Source organism: Rhizoctonia solani, chromosome 4, assembly GCF_016906535.1.
Source record: "Rhizoctonia solani chromosome 4, complete sequence".
Taxonomy (NCBI): domain Eukaryota; kingdom Fungi; phylum Basidiomycota; class Agaricomycetes; order Cantharellales; family Ceratobasidiaceae; genus Rhizoctonia; species Rhizoctonia solani.
The window spans coordinates 2,462,522-2,485,875 of NC_057373.1; the positions used below are offsets into that span (position 1 = coordinate 2,462,522).

At 51.1% G+C, this 23,354-nt stretch overlaps 8 protein-coding genes across 8 annotated transcripts; 4 read left to right on the forward strand and 4 right to left on the reverse strand.

Annotated features, from left to right (window-relative positions):
• Positions 1 to 120: 120 nt before the first annotated feature.
• On the forward strand, positions 121 to 5,365 carry RhiXN_00814 (Sec7 guanine nucleotide exchange factor; the record flags this gene model as incomplete). The annotated part of the gene is made up of 9 exons (XM_043320633.1): positions 121 to 173; positions 224 to 300; positions 359 to 2,807; positions 2,858 to 3,054; positions 3,110 to 3,246; positions 3,296 to 3,472; positions 3,529 to 3,730; positions 3,790 to 4,001; positions 4,052 to 5,365. 9 exons carry the CDS (start codon positions 121 to 123, stop codon positions 5,363 to 5,365), a joined length of 4,818 nt encoding a protein of 1,605 aa, XP_043179645.1.
• A 635-nt stretch (positions 5,366 to 6,000) lies between these two features.
• Positions 6,001 to 8,449, reverse strand: RhiXN_00815 (Glycosyltransferase sugar-binding region containing DXD motif; the record flags this gene model as incomplete). Its single annotated transcript, XM_043320634.1, has 5 exons — positions 6,001 to 6,277; positions 6,353 to 6,460; positions 6,516 to 7,696; positions 7,747 to 7,991; positions 8,044 to 8,449. The coding sequence occupies 5 exons, from the start codon at positions 8,447 to 8,449 to the stop codon at positions 6,001 to 6,003; spliced, it is 2,217 nt and encodes a 738-aa protein (XP_043179646.1).
• Positions 8,450 to 9,777: 1,328 nt separating this feature from the next.
• On the reverse strand, positions 9,778 to 12,045 carry RhiXN_00816 (pyruvate kinase; the record flags this gene model as incomplete). Its single annotated transcript, XM_043320635.1, has 11 exons — positions 9,778 to 10,067; positions 10,118 to 10,351; positions 10,410 to 10,527; positions 10,577 to 10,585; positions 10,641 to 11,101; positions 11,152 to 11,296; positions 11,361 to 11,449; positions 11,530 to 11,604; positions 11,668 to 11,727; positions 11,777 to 11,798; positions 11,851 to 12,045. The coding sequence occupies 11 exons, from the start codon at positions 12,043 to 12,045 to the stop codon at positions 9,778 to 9,780; spliced, it is 1,698 nt and encodes a 565-aa protein (XP_043179647.1).
• Positions 12,046 to 12,742: 697 nt separating this feature from the next.
• On the reverse strand, positions 12,743 to 15,205 carry RhiXN_00817 (transcription factor cbf12; the record flags this gene model as incomplete). Its single annotated transcript, XM_043320636.1, has 2 exons — positions 12,743 to 13,701; positions 13,762 to 15,205. The coding sequence occupies 2 exons, from the start codon at positions 15,203 to 15,205 to the stop codon at positions 12,743 to 12,745; spliced, it is 2,403 nt and encodes an 800-aa protein (XP_043179648.1).
• Positions 15,206 to 16,322: 1,117 nt separating this feature from the next.
• On the forward strand, positions 16,323 to 16,997 carry RhiXN_00818 (dihydrofolate reductase domain-containing protein; the record flags this gene model as incomplete). The annotated part of the gene is made up of 2 exons (XM_043320637.1): positions 16,323 to 16,579; positions 16,607 to 16,997. 2 exons carry the CDS (start codon positions 16,323 to 16,325, stop codon positions 16,995 to 16,997), a joined length of 648 nt encoding a protein of 215 aa, XP_043179649.1.
• Positions 16,998 to 17,170: 173 nt separating this feature from the next.
• On the reverse strand, positions 17,171 to 18,389 carry RhiXN_00819 (uncharacterized protein; the record flags this gene model as incomplete). The annotated part of the gene is made up of 5 exons (XM_043320638.1): positions 17,171 to 17,257; positions 17,313 to 17,856; positions 17,907 to 18,155; positions 18,206 to 18,249; positions 18,297 to 18,389. 5 exons carry the CDS (start codon positions 18,387 to 18,389, stop codon positions 17,171 to 17,173), a joined length of 1,017 nt encoding a protein of 338 aa, XP_043179650.1.
• Positions 18,390 to 19,599: 1,210 nt separating this feature from the next.
• RhiXN_00820 (ribosomal S17 N-terminal) lies at positions 19,600 to 20,410 on the forward strand (the record flags this gene model as incomplete). Its single annotated transcript, XM_043320639.1, has 6 exons — positions 19,600 to 19,611; positions 19,671 to 19,725; positions 19,841 to 19,933; positions 19,990 to 20,118; positions 20,173 to 20,256; positions 20,319 to 20,410. 6 exons carry the CDS (start codon positions 19,600 to 19,602, stop codon positions 20,408 to 20,410), a joined length of 465 nt encoding a protein of 154 aa, XP_043179651.1.
• A 457-nt stretch (positions 20,411 to 20,867) lies between these two features.
• Positions 20,868 to 22,508, forward strand: RhiXN_00821 (protein phosphatase; the record flags this gene model as incomplete). Its single annotated transcript, XM_043320640.1, has 6 exons — positions 20,868 to 21,648; positions 21,704 to 22,129; positions 22,187 to 22,214; positions 22,277 to 22,316; positions 22,367 to 22,419; positions 22,475 to 22,508. The coding sequence occupies 6 exons, from the start codon at positions 20,868 to 20,870 to the stop codon at positions 22,506 to 22,508; spliced, it is 1,362 nt and encodes a 453-aa protein (XP_043179652.1).
• Positions 22,509 to 23,354: the final 846 nt, after the last annotated feature.

Below are 23,354 nucleotides of genomic sequence, written 5' to 3' on the forward strand. Positions count from 1 at the left end.
ACTCTGGAGTCGGAGCGTTCGACGATGAACGACAAAGGCAAGCCAGAAGCGAGAATCGAGTATTTGGCGTGGCGCTAACGAATGAATTGACAGATGCACCACCTCCGTATGCCAACTCGAATGGTCACGGAGTCCTGGGGCCTTGGATTGCAAAGACAACGACGACGACCCGGGTGACGACGACCACTACTGAAACACACTTTTTCCCTCTTTTTCGGCGCAGACAGAACAACACTGCTCCGCAGATTGGGGTTGAGACCGGCAGAGACAAAGCGCTTCCTCCACCGCCTGACGAGGACGGTGAGCACGCACACATATGCTGGTATATAGAGAAATGAGCTAATATCTGTCATAACAGGAGGCATTGGACTCGGCACGCCGAGTGCACATGTAAACGGCCGTCGGGACATAACGCCCCGCGCACAGATACAGCGGGACAGAAACATAACTCCGACGCCTCCCCTCCCAACAATCACACCCCCCACACCGATTGCACAGCGCAAACCATCGAAAGATATCCGCAAGGTACGGAGCTCTGGCACTCTCAGAGACATATTCCCAGTTCAACCCCGGAGGAGCGAACACACAGACCGCGACCGCACAACGTCTTATCCCGAGATGCCCTCAATCTTGTCTCCCCCACGCGGACGCCAAACAGCCCTATCTTCCCCTTCCCTGAGCCAAACTGGTCGTACTCTAAGCCCCTCGGTCCCTCCTACACGTCAGACCATGATATATACTACTCGCTCCCAGCCCTGGCTCGACCGCGAGCAAGGTCACCTCGCATGGGAATCTAATGCCGAGTTCGGCGGCCTTGCGCAGCCCGGCCCAGCTACATCACATTCCCTAGGCTCGCGCGACCAAAACCAGCACCGCGAACGTACCCGAAGACCGAGTGCTCCTGCCTCGCCCAACCTCAAAGGCAAGGCCAGAGAAATCGAGCCCCTCCCTCAGGATACAGCCAGTAGACGATCTATACTCGGCCGCCGCCCCTCGTTTTGGTCACGCAAGCCCAAGTCTAAACCCGAACTGGCGACTGCTACACTTGCGCCCAATGTTTCCAGCCCTTCATCTAAGCGGAGTCTGGATGTTCCAAAAGCTGGAGCAGGGCCCAGTCGCTCATCGACCAGTTTCGAGGACCTGATGTCTCCGCGTTCGAGCACTTATTCTCCCCGCACGGGCGCGAGCTCTCGCTCGAGCGTGCACAGAATTAATTCTCGACCAAGTATCGACAAGCTCTCTGGGTTACACCACCAATCCACAAACAACTCCCGCTTGACTCTACCCAGCCCTCGAGCGAGTGTTGAGTCCCGGACAAGCGTTGATCTCACACTTCCGAACGTCAGGCCTACCAGCCCCTTGTTTACGGAATTTGGAACATATCGTGCGAGTGTAGATTTTGCGGCGGCTGGGGGGGCAAGCCTCGTGGCGCGGAGCAAACGAATTAAAGGAGACGCACAAGTGATAATGGAAGGGGTCCCTACAACTGTCAGCCGCCCAGAATCATCTTCATCTCATCACCCGGCAGAATCCGCTCCTATATCAATACCAGGGACACATACTCCACCCCGCCGTCGGATGACAAACAACAGCAGTATCGGGCGCGCTCAGTCATGGCGGCGCAGCCTGGTTGAGAGCGCGCGGAATCTAATAGGTGGCTCAAATGCAAGCCTTGATGGCGGGGAGGATATCCTTTCGGGATCACCAATACAGGGGCTGGTTGGATCACCTGCGCAAGGGTCACCTTTGGGGACTGCTTCGTCGTCGCCTGTCCCCTGGGTAAACATATCTACCAGCCCTCGCGCATCTGGGTCATCGCCTGTTCCACCTCTTGCTATCGTTGCGCCCCCATCAGCAGCACCGGTCGGCTCGTTACGCTCAAGGCATGGCTCACCCATTCCGACGGGCATGATGTCACCCACAACCGCCCAGCGTGTAACCTTTGGAGACAATCCTCAACCTTCTCGAACCCGAACAGGGTCGATAACCGCAGCAATATCTAATTGGAGAGGGAATTCGGGCGCTGATGATGAAGGCCGAGGGACCAGAACCGTTCGACGCGCCAAGTCCACATCTCGACTTACAGCTACACTTGGTCCTACACGGCGGAGGTCGTTTTCTCTGTTTGGGCCAAGACCTGGGAGCGCGGGCCAGGCCCAGACTCAAGCACAAGTAGCACGGGAGCAAGAAATGAAAGGGTCCGCACTCGGGCATTCACATCCTTCGGCTTTTGGACCCGCTACCGACCCGGCTCTGACGCTGACGCTGTCCCCACCGATGTTATCACCTGGCAGCGTGTTCGCATCACCACAACCTATGCCGCTAGATGCGTTGTCTCCCGGGATCCCGGGCACGCCTTTGACAGGGAGCCAACTCAGTCTGGGTGCCCCAGGGTGGGGTGGATCTAGCATCGGGCACAGTGGAGGCGGATCTCAGTTTGGATCTAATACGAACGTATCGGGTACAACTACCGCTGGGGCAAGTCGAGCGTCTTCCATTCTGCTTCGGTCTCCTCTTCGTCCTAGGTCGAGCACGAACCCGCCCCTGCTTCGACGACTCAGCGGTGTATTTGGAAGTGCGAACAGTGGGGGATTCACAAGAGACAGGTCGGGTGATATGCTTAGTCCAGGGGGCAGGCCAGCCGAAATAAACGGTGTTAAGCCAGGCGAGGGCTCGAATTCGGGATCCAGACCTGAGTCTTATAAGAAGCTCATGGTACGTGCGGAGGACGATACACCCGTGGTCTTCCTTCAAAGGTTACTGGAAACCGTGAGCAAGAGCGAGATTGCAAGTGCCATTGCGAGCAAGTTCGTCCCATCCTATTTTTGCTTTAATTTTTGCTAATTATTCGGAATAGAAACGATCCCTTCCACACCGCAGCACTCGCATTGTTCATGGAACGATTTAATTTTGTGTACGACCCGCTGGATATTGCCCTTCGTCGACTGTTAATGGACCTGTCTTTACCCAAAGAAACGCAGCAAATCGACCGAGTGATGGAAGCGTTTGCGAAGCGCTACACGGATTGCAACCCTGGACTGTTCGCCTCGGACGGTACGCTCCTGATCCGTCAATGAGGACCAAAAAACTGATCTAAAATGTTCATTAGATCAAGCTTATGTTCTCGCGTTTAGCTTGATGATGTTGCATACCGACGCCTTCAACAAGAACAACAAAAACAAAATGACCAAGGTCGATTATGTGAAGAATACTCGGATGCCGGGTCTTCCGTCCGAGGTTCTTGACGTATGTTTTCTGTCCTGCCACACTGTAATTGAACTGACGGGCTCGGTAGTACTTCTTTGATAACATTGTCTTTGCTCCATTCATTTTTATCGAGGATGCAACGGACGTAAATGGCCAGCGCGGATTCACAGATAGGGTGACCATGACTCCTGTGTTGGGTCCAACCAACTCTGGATCGTTGTTGCCTACCAAACCAAAGATTGACCCGTATTACATTATCACTCAGGTAAATTGCCTTGTATTCACACTTCGTTGGCCATTTTACTAATGTGCTATGTGAAGAATCTGCTTGATCCACTGAGGGTACCTATCGAATCATATGTTCCTCAGGCTTCGCCGCTGAGGTACAAGGGAACAGCCGACAGGCTAGACGCGGTGCAGCTCCGTCGGGTCTTTGCATCCAGTGTTCAGTTGGAAATCGCTGGAACTGGGGCAGAATCAGTTCGGATCGGGGTGAACAAGTTTGGGCTCCTATCGCGCAAAGGTAATATATTGAATTTCATTCTGATTTGGCACCGCCACTCATACTCCCAACGTGGATAGATGACCTCCTGGAAGGTGGACGCCGAGCTGCCAGTCGCAAGTGGCGTCGTTGGGCAGTGGTTCTCACTGGCTCACAGCTGCTTTTGTTCCGCGAGACGGCTTGGGCTTTGCTGGATCCTCGACAGCCATCGCCCGAAACAAGTTCATTAAGGCCTGAAGAAGTTGTTTCCCTCAAAGATGCGATTGCATTGTACGATGCGAGCTATGACAAGGTTAGTTTTCCTCTCTTTAGGCAATGGAAGAATACTTAGTGTTTGGTCAGTATACGCACGTGTTCAGGTTCATCCTACCCACAGGGCGACAGCAACTTATCCAGGCGGCCGATGAGCAAGATATGAACGAATGGATCTCTCGTATTAACTATGCCAGCGCTCTCAGATCCGCCGGAGTCCGTGTACGTGAAATGACCATGAACGCCGAAGAGACCCGTGCTACTGGTGTTGCTGCCGCGGTTTCCCATGTGCGGGACCAACGGAGGGGCAAGGTCTCACCTCCATCGTGGTCCAACGAGGAGCTCGACTCTACACAACAACCTGGGCCGAAGATCATGGAAAACCGATCAGGACTGTCGTCAGAGGTCGAATTGGATGTGATTGTCGAGTCGTCGGACGGAGGCATGAAGGATACCTTTGATGAGATTAAAGCCCAGTTGGCCATTTCACATCCCTTCCCCATGGGCGGATTAGCACCTCCTACGCCCGACAGACATCAGGGGCAAAGCAGAGCTCGCGCACGAATGACCACACGCGCTGAAGTCCTCCTTTCTAAAATCAAGGAGCTCGAACAGAACATCAACTCGGCGCAGACACTTCTCCAAAACGAGCTGCGCATCGCCCGTAATTTCGCGGTGTTGTCCCCGTTCCAACAAGCTACTCGGAATAGGATTCGACTCGCAGTCGAGGCGCTTGCAAGGCGTGTGCAGGCTGTTCGGATGGATATAGCCAAGATGGCTTGCCACCGTGACGTGCTCGCAGCAGATTTGGCAGCTGAGGAAGAAGAGCGTGAACAATTGCGTACGATTGCTCTCGCAGCAGCCAGAGAACAGCTCTTGCTCACCGTCCCGCGCATGAAGCTTTCGGTTTATGAGGATGTTGTAGAAGAGGAACCCGAACGTCGTCCCTCCCCTGCTGGGTCTGACGCATCCGCATCCGGCGCATCTCCAGCCTGGTCTTTCCGCTCCACTACCGATTATCCAGACCCAAATGAGGATCCGACGCTCATGGCCAAGCGTGATACATCGCTCACGACCCCCGAAATGGAGAATGAGCAACTAGCTCCTTCACCGAGAAAATCCGAGGCATCATTACAACCCCGTCCATCATTTGCTGCATCAGTGTCTTCCCGTAGCGGTATCTCGTCCAGTGGCGATATAAACTTTACCCTGGCCGAGTCTGGGACTGCGGTCGCCGAAGAAACTGAAGAACAGGCCGAAGTCTGGCATGCTACGCGAGCTGGACGACGTGTGAGCTTGGTTGAGCTCCCCCAACCATCAGACAAGCTCAAACTTGCTCAACTCATCCGCCAGCATACGCAGTCTGAACAAGCGATCAACGAGGGAGATGGGCCCTCTTCTTAAACTAGACGTTCCTTAACTTTGACTTTTCAGCTGGGCTCTGGAAAGCACCTACTATCTTATTTTTGCATTGCACAGTCGGTTGTTCGAGTACTTTTTTTATGCATGAACTTGGACTTGTCTCTCCTTCATTGTTTCTCACTCCTGTTTGCATATATACCTTACCCCTACCAACCTCAGTCTTTCCATGCTCTTTCCATGCTCCCCGTCTTAGGCGTACCACCAGAGTAATGTCACTTGCACACTCAACTAGTTATTTATCATTCTCATACTCATATGTTGGATTAGTTCGTCAATTCATAATTTCTACTCAAGGCATTTAGCTTTAATTTGGGTACATGTCTTGAAAACTTTGTCTTATCCGGGGCGATTTATTGCGACTCTCATCCAAAGTATCTAAATTATCCGCACAACAAACCTACTCGTGACATGCATTATAATAACAACAAAAACCACAGGATCTACAAGAATCTGGAATCGAAATAATTTTTGTAATTGTCTCATTACCCCCCACTCGTTCACATCCCCGCAGCACGTCCCAACGTTCGTTCGCCCATCAGCAGGGGCGTGCGTCCACTGTACGTCTATACGGGACCAGCCCTCGTCTCGTTGCATTACGTGTCCCCTCATCCATCCGTTCACCACTTGATGTACTCTCCATACACGTTTGACCTCTCGCCCCGAATAAACGCTTCAAACGTTCGCTTCATTACGGTCGCCCACGACAAGTCGGGTTGATCCTCGTCTTGGGACCAGCGCTCGAGATGAGGAGCATGCACGGCTTTGTGGTCACCATCTTTTTGCGCCAATGCTTCCCGGGCCTTGCGCAAGAGCTCTTCTTTTGCAAGTTTCTCGCCGGCCGCGAAACGGGATCCGAGGTCCGGGTAGTTGCGGGTTCTGTCAAATGGCACCCACCTAGAAGGGCGGTAGTAAAATACAATACAATTGAGCTTCCAAACAAAGTATAATTGAGGAATCAAAAGTACCCACCAGGAGTTGTGGTAGTGGTATGAATATGCTCCCCTAAAGAATCCCTCAAATCCTAGCATGTTGGGCCCTGCACTGTCTTGTTTCGGAGATTCAAAGAATTGGCCGAACCTGCAGTTTGGCCAATCAGCCATAGGAAAGGTATGAAGAACAGACCTCGACTCACTCGGTGAAGAAGGGGAAGGCAGGTCGGTCTCGTTGGTAGTCTTCAGTATTCAACCATGCGCTATCGAACAACGCGTCCGGGAGGCGGAACAGCAATCCATTCAGTCCCGCGTCTTTGACGTACTGCCAGATTGTCATGGGGTGGAAATCGAGGCCTTTGTGCAGTGCGGTTCGGAACAGGAATGTACCCAGCGCACTCCCGCGGTTCAAACGAAGGACGGCGGTGTTGTACTCCTCCAGTCGAGACCATCGGTAAGCGAATGCGCCCTTGTATCCCCACAACTCCTCCCAGTCACGAAGAAGGAGAGTGTCTGCATCGAGGTATATGCCTCCAAAGCGGTGGCATAAGACGAAGCGAGCCATGTCTGACACTATGGTGGACATCCGGTCATACTCCTGGGCAGAACCCGAGCCGACACGGTTCATGACATCGTTCCCATCCTTTTTAATCTTGGCGGCGGTGGTGGTACTGTTATTGCTATTGCTGTTCGCCGCAGGCTTCTTGGGCTTATAGACGACTCCGCCCGAGTTAAAGAGGGACTCCAGACCTCGCCATTCATCCTTGATCTCGGGAATGCCATCTAATTGCTCGGTCGTATTCCAAAGTTTGAACTTGATGACATCTTTGAACCGCGGGTGTAGAAATGGGCTAGCCCAGGGACTGTTCTTCAAACCCTCAAACATGTCTTTGAGCGCCGTCTTGCTCAGTGGTGCCGCAGCCGGTCCGGGGCTAATCCACAGCCAAAATTCGGGGCGACACAAGCCCGGGGGCGGAGCCTTGCCAAGTTCCTCGCTCAAACCAAGATTCTGAGTAAACAAGTAAGACATGAGGGCCATGTAAGGCTTGTCGGTGAATGCGCCGGTCCAGTACATGTGAAAGATACGCGGGTGGTCAGGGTTGCACGCGTCGTTGGAGGCTGTGGGGACCCGAGGGGGTGGAAGTTGGAGCGCATGTTCAGTGTGTTTGCTATTGAAGGAAAGGCCCTCGTCTGGATCGTCTGGATACTTGTTATGCACTCCCGCGGGGGGCACATTGGGCGCGTTTTTGGGAGGGGATGACGCGTTTTTGTCCTTGATCTCGTTGTAGATGAAGTTGTACCTTTCTAGGTTGTCTCGTCTGAACCGTTTGTCGGCGTCGATCCCAGTTCCGATACGCATAAACTCCAGGCAATCCCTCACGTACTAAACCAAACGATTAATCACTTTCACAATAGTACGATTTCGCAAATCACCTTGTTGGTAGCAAAGTTGCAGTGTTCCATAATGACATCCAGATCAACCATACCTCCAGGGGGCGGCCTGGGTGGGAAATGCATATTGGGTGGTTCGGATTTTGGGGATAGATAATGGCGACCAGGCCCTGAGCCTATCGGAGCGGACTTCATGCTCAACGACTTGGGTCTCCCAACGATGGGCTCGCCTGCGGATGGGAGTCCGGGGTTCGGGGGAGGTACGGTGATGCCAACCTTGGCAGGTACTGCAATGCTGCGTGATTAGCATACAGACCAATGGGTACCTATGCTACTTACTTTCTCCGGCGCTAGGATAATGACCGCTAGCGATCTCCCACTCCCATATCTTTTGTAAATCAGCCCGCCTGAAAACGAGGGTGGAGGGGGGACCTGGGAGCGGAGGTCTCCATGTCTCTCCAGGTCGCTTGAACCATGCGGTAAAGCCAAAGCCGACCCAAGTCAAGAACAGCAGAGCAATACAGAGGACTGCCTTTCTCCTGCTCATCTGGGACGATGTCACGGCGGATATGCTTTGGGGTATGGGCAGGACAATTTTCAGACGCTTGCCCGGTCGCAAAGGAAATGGGACGTAAAATGCTGTTGTCCATGCCGAGCCCCGTTGGGTCAAGTGTTGCTTCTCCTCGACCGCGTTTGTGTACGACGGTAGCGGTGAGAGCCGCGGTTTCCCATTGTGAAACGGCATTAGGGCAAGGTAACTATAGATCGTAGGCAAAGGTCAAAAGTAAGCAGAGATATAGGCTTTGGGACACTCTCGCAACGCGTCAAGCGCGCAACTAGTATACCAGTCAAATAGAAGAGGTTACTGTACAGAGATCGGAAAGGTTCAGTCGCATAAACTACCAGCCCACACTCGCGTTTTGTCGCTCAAATGTGCTGGCGATGCAAATCCGTTTTCTACTTCCACGTGCTTCCCATTGGCCCCAAATAGATCCAAATAGTAGCGCTCGCGCGGGGCACCTCAAACCTCCGGACTCACGACGGTACCGCCCAGCACACAGCCTAGATCCAATCTGTCACATGCCTTCGAATAGGGGTTCTCCCTCCACAGCATATTCCTGCCTCACTGCCTATAGTATACGCACAAGCGCTCGACAATATATATGAGCTGTGGGCACATACGCCATCGGTCAATTCCAGCTCCAATCTTGGCAGCTCGACGGCCCTCGCGACGGCTAAAAAGTCTCACTCCCTCGGAAGCTGACGGCCGCCGTCTTGCTCATGATCTACAGGCTTGGTCTACCTTAACCACGGACAAAAACCACAAATTTCAGATTATTGCGACATGCTCTCGGAGACTGCGGAGACCATCTAACATAGGTCAAAGCCGGTTTCACCGTAGATGGTAAACAAGGTCGATGGATTGGGTAAGCAAGCAAGTTTGAAAGTTCTAGGCCTAATGCGTCCCACGAGACAACCAGCGCTACGAACAAACTGGAATAAATGTCCAAGACAACACTTTCAATCTAACCCTCGAAGACCATCTTGTCCGTCAGTTGTTCCTGTTTGCTACGCTTATAACGGGGGACGGAATGAAATAGAAAAGTGGTCCAATTAGATGTACTGGTAATCTTATTCTTATTGGCTGGACTAATACAATTCAAACTGCCTTGTCTACATATTGTATTCTAGTATACTCTACTGGACAGGCACTCGAGCATATACAGCATTTCCAACGATAGCGTAGAGGCGAGAAGTGCCGAGAACATGCGCATGTCGTCGCACAACACGATGATCAGCTCGACCTGCAAAAATAAAACAGCTAACGGGAACCTGTCGCCGCCCCTACGCGATTTTTCGGGAATATCAACTGCGTCATGACAGGTCCATCAAGTTAAACTTGACTACCCCAGATATCGCTGCGAAGACACAACCAATTGAATTTATGACACAGCATATTTGCGAAGTTGCCAAGCTCAAGCCTTGCATGAAACAAGTCTCACCAAACTTGTCTGAGTAATTGCATTGTATTTTACTACTACAGTAAAGTTATTCCTAAATTTCTTGTCAACTTCAAGCACCTCCCAAGGGCACGCTCTCCAAGTCCGCAGGATCAGTCGGCACGCTCAAAACCCTGAGAGTATTGGTGTGACCCAGTCCACCCTTCCAGCCCTGGATGGCGATAACGGTCGTACCCGTCTTGATAATCTTGAGCTTAAGAGCGCTACGGAGACCAAAGCGGATACGGTTGTCTACGTCACGTTGCCATTGTGCACCCTCGATACCTCGGGGCTCGGGGTACCAGAAGGGATAGCAGCCTCGGTGCAAGTGGATTTGGCGGGCGGTTTGTTGGTTGCGAGTGACTGAAAGTACATACATTAGATATGCATCGTGGGTAAATAATATTGCTCACTAGTGATGATAGGAACGCTTGGGCGGTACTTGGAGACCAACCTGGCAGTGTTCCCGCTGGTCGACAAAACCAAGATGGCGCTCGCGCCTTGCTCCTGAGCAGCAGCAACAGCCGCCATAGCCACCGTCTCGGCGGTCTCAGTGGGGCGAGGAGTAACAGCACGCAACTCATCGTACAGGGGAGGGTAGCAGATTGCCGACTCGGCAAGGAAGCAGGTCTCAGCCATCATCAAGACTGTTCATTTGAGTACCGTTAGTACCTTGAGTAACCTAGAACGTAATGTTAGACTCACCAGACTGGATAGGGTACGACCCCTTCGCGGTCTCTCCAGACAACATTACGCAGTCCGCACCATCAAGCACAGCGTTGGCGACGTCACTAACTTCAGCACGAGTTGGGCGGGGGTTGTACTATATAAACCATTAGCATACAACCATATATTACAGTCAAAATACTCACGGTCATAGACTGCCGAAGGACCAATCAGAATACTGTATTTATCTGGAAGTAAACTCAATCTCACCTCCAACATTTGGGTCGCGCAGATAACTGGCTTGCCAGCGATGTTGCACTTGGCAATCATCATCTTTTGGGCGATAAAGACCTGGCTAGCCGGGATTTCGATACCCAAGTCACCACGGGCAACCATGACACCGTCTGCCTCGCGCAAGATCTCGTCAAAGTTCTCGACACCTTGCTCGTTTTCAATCTTGACAATAATTTTAATGGCGGCGCCGTCGGGGCCAAGCACTTCGCGGATATCGATCACATCCTGGGCGCGACGGATGAAAGAAGCAAAGACCATATCGACGCCATTCTTGACACCAAACTGAAGGTCCTTCTTATCCTTTTCGGAGAGCGCAGGCAGGTCGACGGGAGTTTTGGGTAGGTTTACTCCCTTGCGAGATGAAAGGGTGCCGTTGTTGACCGCACGGACATGGACGTCCTTGCCGTCGATGCTCAAAACAAGCAGGGATAGGATACCTTTGAAAATGAATTATATGCGTGTGCAATCATAAACAGGCTATTCTTACCATCATCAACGTAGATGAGTTTCCCAGGAGAAGTCACCGCCGGCAAGTTTGCATAATCCATATACAAACGCTTGTCATCGCAAGATTCGGCATACTGCGGGTCGACAGTTACGATGAATTCGTGTCCGGCACTGATTTTAACATCCTGGGAACGTCCCGATCTGTTGTTAATTCCCTGATCTGCGGCCGATCGGCAAAAGATTACTCACGTCGCATCCAGGACGCATAGCACCGGTACGGATTTCAGGTCCCTTGGTGTCGAGCGCGATTGCTAGCGGGCGTGCATCATCGGGCTCCTCTGAATGGAAGAAGGTCGGTCCATCAGAGTTGGTTCTCACGCCCAGAGTGGCAAGGCAAGAGAAGAGTAGGGGTACACACGTTTGACGAGTTGGCGTACGTTATCGATAACGCTTTGGTGGTACTCGTATGATCCGTGGGAAAAGTTCATTCGGACTGTCATGGAACGGCGTGAGCGTCGGAGAAATCGCTCTGGGTAACAGAAAGGAAAAAACTTACCGACATTCATGCCAGCCTTGCGGAGCTGGCCGAGCATCTCGACATTGTTCACCTTGGGGCCTGTTCGAACGCATTTAGTATGTCTAGAGACACGTTCTGTACAACGTACCGATCGTTGCAATAATCGAGGTCTGGCGTGTAGAATGAGTATCTAACAACGAGATCGTTGACCAATTCACCAACCTTGCGCAAGAATTTGGTATCTTCAGATGGCTCTGGGCCAGCGCTGAGGGTTGAGAGCCATTCGAGGCGAGAGCGAACTTGGTCAGTCTGGATGCTCATATTCGTAGTCTGAAACGTTGCATGCGGCGGTTGAGGAGTAAATATGTATTGGGTTGAGCGGTATGGGTCATGCACGTAATTTGGGGCGAATGCCATGATGTATGCACGGAGCAAGGCATGAAAGGTGATCAGTAACGTGCTCCATAGCAGCTGGAGCTCCAACGTACAAACTAGGAAATGGGGTCTGTGGTGGATGAAAGAGGTTGGGCAAGGGCTGTCGGTCTTTCTGGGGCGTTTTTGTAACCGCACGAAAAAAGATGTCCAAATTCGTTCGCGTCAAGTCTTTGTTTGCCCCAAGCCGCGTCACTATCAAACCCAAGCGCCGACCAATCCGACCCCCACTATCGTAGCACCTTCCTGCGGCCGATGAAAAATTAACGCGGGGAACACTTAATCTGTCGAGTACTTGGCTCGGACTATGCCTAATTCTAGCGCAGGCGGTGTTCCCCCGACTATTATTGTTGCTTTCCGCCCCTCTACCATCTCTGGGCTTGAACCTAACTTTGGCTTTGTACTCACGGTTCTTGGGAACTCTGAGCTTGGCTTTGGAAATCGTATTTCGATCGATTGACATCGCAGTGGGATAGGCGCTATCTCCAAGCCGACTCGCATACAACCTCAGTACGGTAATGTCATTTCATGTTTGAAAGTGAAAATAAATGGAAATGTAGCCTAACACACACAGATACGTATGCTATCAAATACAGCAGACGAGACGAGCCTGGATAACAATAAAGAAACAACAGATCCAAGAGATACGAAATGACAATCGGGACAATAAATACGATCTTGATTATACAATCCTCAATGTTAGGCACGGGTCAACTCCAGCCGTACCAGCCGTGGTACCCGCAACGGCCTGCGCGGCTTGGACCCATTCGCCACTGGCCCCAGACGAAAATACACTTTCACAGGCAACAGAACGGCCGGAGTGGTACCCTGCACCATCGCTTGCACGAATAAATAGCAATGGGAGTCCACGAGTCATATGAGCTGATGGGGGCACGCCGGGTTCGAGAGCTTCGGGAGGGACTACTGGTATTGTACCTGCCGCGCCTTCGGTCGCCGCAACAAGCGCCGACGCGATCGCTGCTGTCCGTTCCGCTGCCTCATCTGAACGTTCTCGTCCAGCGGCCGTGTCACTCGAGCTGTCATCTTTACGGCGCGATACTTGCGCTTGCTGGGCAACTTGGCTTAGCAAACCAGCGGCGAGCAAGTGCCCGGGGCTCATCACGTTCTCTTGCATCGTGCGCACAATATCTGGAATCGGGGGCATATCGACTACCACGATTGTTTGCGATGGTGACATGACAGACGATCGTCTAAACACGCCTGTTGAACTAGAGCCGGTCGCATTGGTCGCTGAACTACCAGGCTTGTCAACAAAGTCGAGTACGGCCTTCTCAGCTGCGGATATGACGGCTGCCTGGTCGCTTGTACTAGGAAGCGCACCAGCCGCCGCCTTGGCATAGGGAACATTGGGCGGAGCAGACGTTTGTACGCTCCCAGACCCAGGGTTCGATCGGTATATGCGCTGCCGAAGGGGGCCAATGTTCCCTAGCCATATCTCAAGAGTTTCGGATTGACCTGTCTCGGGGTCGTCACGAGTAAAGTTAGACACGACAAGCTCCAGCGTGTGTGTCGAAGGCCGGTAAGTAGGCTGTGTACATATTGTTGGGAAAGGAGTAATAGGCCGGGAAGGAGTAGTCCCAAACGTGCCAAGTGCATCAAAGAACGTATACTGGAATTTAGCTGCAGGGACGGTCGTAAGCGGTGAGTTCTTGGGTGACACTCGGCCACTCTACAACTCACAAATTCCCACAATTGTCCAACAGAGCCAATCATCAACTTCATCCACAACCGTTACGCCGTGCGCACTACGCTCTTCACGCATACGAGGGGCTTGGTAATGCAAAGACTGCGACCCTGATTGTCGATCCGCACTCTTGACATCCGTGAGGCCAAGCCCATTGGTACCCGCGTTCCCGCCGAAACCAGAACCGGTAATCGTTCCCGAGGCAGAGAGGTAATATCTCTGTCCATCTTCTCCTATTCGCTGGAGGGCGATCTTCTGCATTTGACTCACAGGTCCACCGTCATCATTAATAATCCGGCTCTTATCGACTTTGCGAATGATTAGAGGGTCAGATGCAACACCGGTTAGAGCATCGGTCAATATGATTTCGGACCCGTAGGTGACAGGCCGAGCGCCAACTGATGACGAGTATGAACGCACGCTGGCAGAAGTTGTGCGAGCCGAACTAGCAGAAGGAGACAATTGGGCAGGCACCTGATCTGGGGACTCCTCCGACTCCGTGGCAGATCGAACAACAGTTACATTGAAGGCGGACCAAACGGAGTTGCTCGCACTCAAACGACCTTGTTCAACAGCCATATATTTGGTGCGTACGGTCTGTGAGTTGATCCGATTGAAAAGCGAGACAGGGCCGCCAGCAAGGATGCAGGATGACATGTTACGAGTTTTAGCCGTCTTCTTCGATGGCTTGGAGATAATGGCTACTTGTGAGCTCTCGAAGCTTGCCCATGGTGTATTGCCGAGTGGTGAATCGGGATCAGACACATCAAGGACGAGCTGGAAATTCTTGGCTTTGAAGCCGGCGGGACCCGAAACATGAAGCGTCTTGAAGCTGGCATGCATAGTTTCGTCAAGTGTGGCGCGCTGTTCGTTGGTACGTTCGCCAGTCTCGGTGACAATTCGCATTGCGAGCTGCTGAGTACGGGGCTGACGGAGTGGACCTTCTACCCGAACAACAGGAGGGGGACATAGGAATCTCTTTTCGTTTCCGTAGGACTTTTGGGCAACGGCTGCATGAAGGCATACGACCGTTGTCATCGAAGGGGTGGGGAGAACTCGGGCATAGTCGAGCACCAAATGGTCGCGCACAGTCCGTCTAATCTTGGCGCGTGACTCTTCGGGCGAGGTAGCTTCATCTCGCTTCCGTTTCCCGGACTGCGGCCAGCACACACCCAAGTCAGCGAGCCAGTGTGGGCGAACCTGTTTGAAATTACTCACCGAATCCTCTACTGTGCTGCTACCGGCGACGGCAGCATTCCAAACAGTTTGAACATCATTTGGCGTTGGTTGGGCAGCAGCCGTGGCGGTACGGTCGTCGATGGCGTTGAGCAGCAGCTCGAGATTCGCGCGTGAGGGTGGCTCCATGGGCCTTCGTTCCATCGGAATCGAACACACGGGCAGCAAAGGGGCCAGGCCGGGGGTCTGTATAACAGTGCGCATCGCGTTTATCCAAAGCTCTTACACCCCGCTGTAAGACGTGGGAATAAACTCTCTTTGGTTTTATTTGTCCACGCCACATCCCGGCGCTTCCCCATGTCTGAAACTCCTGCAACTGCTCTCGCTCCGGATCAGGTCCAACGACTCGCTATATGCTCGTCATCCCCACACCTCCTGTCCGTGTGCCGCCGGGTATGTGGAATATCAGCTATCAGGCCCTGTCCTTGGATACGTTGCTCTCGTATACCCCTGGTTTATTCTGGACCCCCAAAGCACTTGCTGACTTTCCCATGGGCAAGGGCTCTCTCGGCCTGTTCCCAGCTTGCTGATGACGCACCCATCACATCCACCCGAGACACGGACGCTGCGCTTTATCTGCCTGGCCTATGACCGTCCTCGACTGTCTGGACTGGAAATACCTATTTGGCGGAGATTGACAGCATACATTGATTGCCGGATAGCTCACTATTTACCCATTGGGTAAGATTTGCAGCGAAACAATCCGAACTGTCAATTCTTCCTTTCTGAACTTTCAGTCACATCCTATCATGCACAGCTTAGTCCCGCGAGAAGTATACACGTGGAGTCTTCCTGGGATAAAGCGGTTGCTGTATTCATTGTTTTTACCCACGCTCCATAACGACCTACTCAGGAACCCCGAGAATTTGTATAATCGTCTCGGATCGACAGCTATACAGTTCAATTTCGAGTAATTTGCGAGAGATCGAGCTCGTATATTGGAAATCGAGGCAATAGCTCTAAGCATACAACCAAACATCTATTCGATACGACTGAGCGTTGGCAAAGCTATCCGCGCAATATACATGTATACAGTTACTGGACAGGAATGTGTCGGAGCTACAGAATCCCGTTAATTAAGCTTTACAGGGAAAGATGAGGGCGCACTCGTATAACGCAACTTCACCTCGCTACCAAACCTAGTCTTATTACACCCACTAGAATGATCATATTAGTTTTCAAAATAAGAATCACACTGATAGTAAATATAAACCGGCCATAATCGGGCGCATTTATCGATCTTGCTTCACACGCCACGCCAAAGCGTCACATGATCTTTGGGGGCTGAACAGCAAGCGCCAAGAAATTAAACATTCTAACCATGTCAAGTTCTTTACCTCAGCTAACGCTCGTGGTTGCTGCTACACTCTCAAACGGAATCGGAACAAAGGGAAATCTTCCATGGAGGCTGTCTCGCGAAATGGCTTATTTTGCCAAAGTTACCCGCGAGGGTGGCCCACGGTCGTCCAGCCCAAACACGGTGATCATGGGCCGCAAGACATGGGAGAGCATTAAGCCACAATATAGACCACTTAAAGGGCGCCTAAACGTCGTGATTAGCAGCTCGATAACAAGTGTGTGAGTGTTTCAAATTTACATACACAGTCTTGGACAACAAAACGTTACGTTCGAGATTAGAGACGACTTGGCACCTCTTTCGGCATCGGAACACCCGGCTCTTCTGGCATCTTCACTCGACAATTCATTGTCTAGCATGGAAGCTGGAAATGTTTTTGTCATTGGCGGAGCTTCGATTTACGCGCAGGCACTCGAACATCCTGCAACAACTCGGATCCTGCTTACCAGGATCCTAGAGCCCGCTTATGAAGAATGCGACGTATTCTTTCCCGAACTCAAAGCTGATGAGTGGACTCAGGCCGAGCATACAGATCTGGAGAAGTGGGTCGGATTCGAGGTCGCCAAAGGGGTGCAAGAAGAGAAAGGGATCAAGTATGAGTTTCAGATGTGGGTCAAGAAACAGGACTCGAGTCCGTAATATGCGGATCAATTCAATTCAATGTAGTGTAGTGTACTCCCAGACCAAAATAGCAAATCCGCCAATAATGAGTCCAGACCCAACAAAGCTCCAAAATGTAATTACCGAAAGGTCTCGCGATATTATCACTATGCGTATCCCTTAGAATTCCGTAATTAAATGGGGGAGGAGATTTACATACCATCAGCTAGCATAACCAAAACAATCGTCAACAGGTTTCCAACGCTCGCTACGATTGGACCCCACAAGGATAACAAAATCTGCATTTATGGAATTATTAAATTCAGACACATCAGAACTGATTTGATCACTCACCATGAATCCAGCATTAAACACCAACCCCGAAAGAGCAATCAGCCCTACACACGTTCCAGTCCACACATCACCCGGCAACTCATAGCCGCCCTTTCCAAACCAATTCGAAAAAGTCATCGGAATCCATAAGACTGCAAACGTGACCACTCCAGCGGTTGAAGTCACAAAGTTCGCAAACAGACCAAAGGGTAGAGGTTCACCACCGTCTCCTGACAAAGGCGCAGCTTCGTCCTCTTCTCCATCTTCATAAGACGGCGCAATTGACGTACTCGGTACGGCCCATTTCTTATACGCAACTTGGTACAGTGCATACGAAATTGCCGAGACCAGCGCTAACAGGTTTCCTACGAATGGATTTGAACCCGGAGAGGTATCGTCCGAGTTTCCGTAGACAGTTATGAACACACCAATACATGCAAGTAAGACTGCTAAGAGTTTGTAGGGTTGCCATCGCGGTCGGTCGGGTGGAGGAGGGAGGAATGCGGTGCTTAGTATGTAGGCCCAGAAGGCGTGAGTGTTGAATAGAGCTGTTATGTCGCTCAATCTATTTGGCTAGTTACTTCGTGAATAATCAAATGAAAACGGCACACTTACGATGCGAGTGAAACGCTGGCATACCACATTAGAGCAGGACAAGTTATCCCTATTGTTAGCAACGAAATAAATACGATATATCGTGTCCATGGGAACTTGGAGCCAGGTGTCGAATAAGGGGCAAGTATGCAGGTCTGCATGATACTCCATAGAGAGGATAAGTAGCTAGATGGGCTATTGCCTGTCGAGTACTTTAGATATAGGAGGTGCGCTGGGAGCACAACCGCAAACGACGAATGGGCGATATAGCTATAGTCCAATTATGGTTAAATTGCTCGATCATGAAACAGACGACTCACAAGAGGAGATACGGTTGTCTAAATTGGAGCGAGGATTGAACGTACTGAGGCACAGTTAGCTCGTTCACTCGGGATTGACTGGCCAACTCACTTGCGTCAATTCCGTCTGTAATACATAAGCAAAAAGTATAGTCACGAATACAGCATTGGCGGCCGATCCTCCTGAAAGAGTATAGTTGCCCATTATTGTGTCAAAGGCTTGTATTTAATAGGTCTCTATTATATGACTCTGAAATCTTTGTCATAAAAATTAATATAGAGTCAAGCAAGGCGCAGTCCAAGTTTGTCCCAGTACCTCCGGGGTCGCAGGAATCCTAATTCACCCGGATAATCACGTGACCGTCAACCTTCACTCGTCCCAAAATGCTTCGCTCGCTATTATCTCTGGCTCGACCATTACTCGGAGCCTCCTCAAGGACGCCATTCTTTCGGTCTAATGCTGCTATAGTGAACTATTGCGGTCATGCGCATTCGCATGTTCACACACCACATACGGGGGCCGACTTGATCGCTACCAGGGGAATGAAAGTCCGGTCCTCTATCAAGTTGTTCTGTGATGGGTGCTCGATCGTGAGGAGAAAAGGGTACTTGTATGTCATTTGCTCCAAGAATGGAAAGCACAAGCAGGTATGTATATATGGTCTACACACTACTCATTATTCACCGATGGAATGTTTTATCTGTTCAGAGACAGGGATAAGACTCGTGGGTACGAGACAATTCTGTTCCAGATCAACTCGAGACTGATTCTGGAGTGCTAGTCTGGATACTCATGCTCGTGTCGCCCACGCAGCATTCTGGCTACACGTTTGTTGCGTTATTCTAAGCGACGTTTATGTACAAACCACTCGATTGAAACACCCGACTCCAATAGAATAACACGTTTGAGCCACGAAGATATGAATAGCTATAATTCGGTTTCCTCTTGTCTCCTTTATTTCGGGAGAAACGTGAATGTCAGACGAGTCTAACCTTTGAGCCGAGTAGATCAAATGAATATGGTGCAATGGATCCGGGTCTTTTCTATTGAGGAGTGGGTCTGTTCTTCGACATGTAGAATTGACCAACTGCTCACAAGACCATGCTGGTGTTATGTAATCGAATCGTTTTCCTAAACCTCCAAATGACAGTTCACGGAGAATGAGATAATAAGTGTAAACTCGTCCAAAGTACCAAGTACATATTCTTTAATTAACTGTTGTAAAATTCAGAGTAATATCACTAAATACGAATTTGGCAGAGCAAACGGCTTGATATAGTGTCTGGTGCTGCCCAGCTCCATACGGAGTACCCCCGGAAGCAAACCAGTGGCTTGGCCAATCATCGCACGTGCTCCCTAGGTATCATCAAGACACTTCAAGACACCCTGCCGCTCCGCGTGCCGACACACTAAAATGGCTGAGCAGGTACGAACGCGTAGCGCATATATAAATTAATATTAGGGCAAAATTAACGCTGCGCGCAGATTGAAAAAGCCTTCCAACAGCAACACCTCTTCCAAAACGCCAAGTGGCGCGGTGGTAAGTTTAATCTTGGTGTGCGAGTAAGGGGGAGCTAAACTGATCAAACGGGTGGGGATGGGTGCTGCTGGTATGGCTTGGTCGGTCGGGTGGATTTGGATGGTGATGTGAATAGGCAAGAAGGTTGTCACCAAGACCAAGAGGTGGTACAAGGATGTCGGTCTTGGATTCAAGACCCCCGCCGAGGCCATCAACGGCACCTATATCGGTGCGTCGATTGCAAAGCTCGGTTTGCGATGAGACACTAACATAGCATACACTCAGACAAAAAGTGCCCATTCACTGGTGATGTCTCTATCCGAGGCCGTATCTTGACTGGGCGTGTTGTATCGACCAAGATGACGAGGACGATCATCATCCGACGGGACTACCTCCACTACATTCCCAAATACAGTGCGTTGATTGTATAGAATCAGGTGTGCCTGAACATTGATGAATGGGCGACAGACCGATACGAGAAGCGTCACAAGAACTTGGCGGCGCACGCTTCGCCTGCGTTCCGTATTGAACTTGGAGACACGGTGACTGTGGGTATGTGAAATTTAATGATTCTATTCTCGGATGCAATCTGAGTGTATTATGATGGTTGGTAGGGCAATGCCGACCGCTGTCCAAGACGGTTCGATTCAACGTGTTGCGAGTATCGAAGAACAAGGCTGCAGCCAAGAGCTTTGGCAAGTTCTGAGAGATGGAGCGAGTTATTGTTGTTGTATTTTACTATGCTTTTCGGTCATGCCAATCAATTGTGCATAGTGGCAATATGTTTTATGCAATCTTACGTCTGTGTGCTGTGATCTTAGTGTGGAGGATATATTGGAATTTTGGGTTGGTCGAGACTTTTTGTCGGGGGGAGGACGGAGGCGGACCCTGATATTTGGCGGTGTTTGATATGGCCTCGTTTACTCCACCTGAATTGGAAGCTGGATCAAGAGCATCTCACGCTCGAAGCCGACGTCGACTGTCTAGTTCTGCCGCCTTTGGTACATAGTGTGTGTTGAGTGGACTATTTACGACGCCAGACTGGGTGCACACGTGGAGCAAAGACGCCAAGCGTTGTTCGTCTTCCTGTTTACCCCTTGTGTTTCGCATTTCCATTTCCACTTCTCCTCTGCTACTGACGACGACTGGACCGGAGCGCGTAGATGGCACCCATATCTGACTTTTTCAAATCGCTGCGGTCGTCGAAAGACACCAATGGGAGTTCGAAGCGGTCGAAGAAGGGGACCGGGGAGGGCGCGTCACCCGCGCACGAGCCATCGCACCTGCCCACCGACGCCCCAGCCCCCACTCACCGCGCGGACCCCACAACACACTCGACGCACGGACCAGATGGCACCAATGGCGTGGCCGCCAAGTCGCCGTCCCAGTCATCGTTCTCGTCGCAGACATACCAGCCTGGCCCAGGCGAGTCGAGCACTCCCCCAACACCGATCCCTGGCCAGACATCCGGACCCATCGACATCCCCACCACGACCACCATTCTCTCCAATCCCAACCCCTCATCGCCACCGGGTCCCGCCTCGGCAGAAAAGGTCCGCACCATCGACATTGATGACATGATAAACCGCCTGCTCGACGTCGGCTACTCGGCAAAGGTCAACAAGTCCGTCTGTCTCAAAAACAACGAAATTACCGCCATCTGCCAGGCCGCGCGCGAAGTCTTCCTTTCCCAGCCCACCCTAATCGAACTCAGCCCCCCTGTCAAGATCGTCGGCGACGTCCATGGCCAGTATTCAGACCTCATCCGCCTGTTTGAGATGTGCGGTTTCCCCCCGCAGGCAAACTACCTCTTCCTCGGCGACTATGTCGACCGTGGCAAGCAGAGTCTCGAGACCATCCTTCTCCTCCTCTGCTACAAGGTCAAGTACCCAGAGAACTTCTTTTTGCTGAGAGGAAATCACGAGTGCGCAAACGTCACGCGAGGTAAGACCGCCCTCTCTCACTATACCTTGGGATGCTGACTCACACGAGCGACAAGTGTACGGCTTTTACGACGAGTGCAAACGTCGGTGTAACATCAAGATATGGAAGACTTTCATCGACGTATTCAACTGTCTGCCTATAGCCGCAGTCGTCGCCTCCAAGATATTCTGTGTCCATGGTGGTCTCTCCCCTTCCTTGCACTCGATGGATGACATCAAGCGCATCCAACGTCCAACCGACGTCCCTGACTATGGCCTTCTCAACGATCTATTGTGGTCAGATCCATCTGACAATGCCGTCGACTGGGAGGACAACGAACGTGGCGTCAGCTATTGTTTCGGCAAGAGCGTCATCAACGACTTCCTCGTCCGCTATGACATGGACCTCATTTGTCGAGCTCACATGGTTGTCGAAGATGGTTACGAGTTTTGGAATGACAGGACGCTTGTTACCGTTTTCAGTGCACCCAATTATTGCGGGGGTAAGTCACTTTTCTCTCCCCCATTGGTTCGTCCCCCAACTGAATTGCTCTTTCCAGAGTTTGACAATTACGGGGCGTGTATGAGGTACGCAGCGGCTTTTTTAACGTTCACTATGGATTCCAATCTAACCGCTGATCATTTGGCAGTGTTTCCGAGGATTTGCTCTGCGCGTTTGAGTTGCTCAAGGTTTGTCCGGATTCAGACAGAAGCCAGATGTAGCTAATCTCATTTTGCAGCCCTTGGACGGACCAGCGTTACGAAAGGAGATGACCAAGGTCAAGCGAAAGAGGTATGGCCCTTTGTAACCGTCTGGTCCCACACCAGCTCATTCGCATCTTCCACAGTGGACAACAACCTCCGGCGATCACCGCATCATAGTGTGGTACACTTCTCACTCTTGAACCCAACACCCGTCTCATCTCCTCGGTTTTCTCGCTAGCTAGTGTACTCGCGCGCAGCGGCGCTGTTATTCCACCCCTTCATTTTAAATAACCTTTTCCTCTCCTCGCCTTTCTCCCCCCCTTTTTTTTGTCTCTGGATTATTGACGCATCCTTGTTCGCATGGGTTCTCGTCTATCTCTATCTCTGTCACGTGTTCTTTTGTTCTTGTGTTCTCTATCTCTCTCCCACCCGTAAACGTTTATATCAACATGCCGTTATCCTCTCTTCTTCTCTTCCTTGCTGTCAATAGTCGTTTGTGCTGTGCCAAACAGTAGGGAGTATGCCAGATAACTTTGCCATCCCCACCCAGGTGGTTGTGAAATGACTAACCCATCGATGAGATGAACGCCTTCCCGATATAGGACCCGTGTTTGTTCCTAGGGGGCCAAACTACCGTGAATCGAGTTGCTTGGCTTGGTCTTGGGATGACCGCATCTATGCATGTACCTGAGCGTCGTTTTGTACCAAATGATATCATTGGCGTTTGTGGGGGATAGTCACTTGGATCCATGGAGACACCAACTCCATAGTGGGCCCGCATATATTCCTCAGGTCGTCTTCCAGAAGGCTTGCGGAGCCTTGGTAGATCTGATAGCCCAAGTCGCTCATTAAAAGCTCTGGTTTATGTTGATTTATTTTCCAGGGTCATGATGTTGTTTTGGTAGTCTACAAACTTGATCCTCCCCTTTGTGCCCCTTTGTGCATACGATAATTTCAGCAAAGTACATTTTACTACATTATTTAGTTACGAGTTTCAATACATATTATCAACTTGTTTCATCT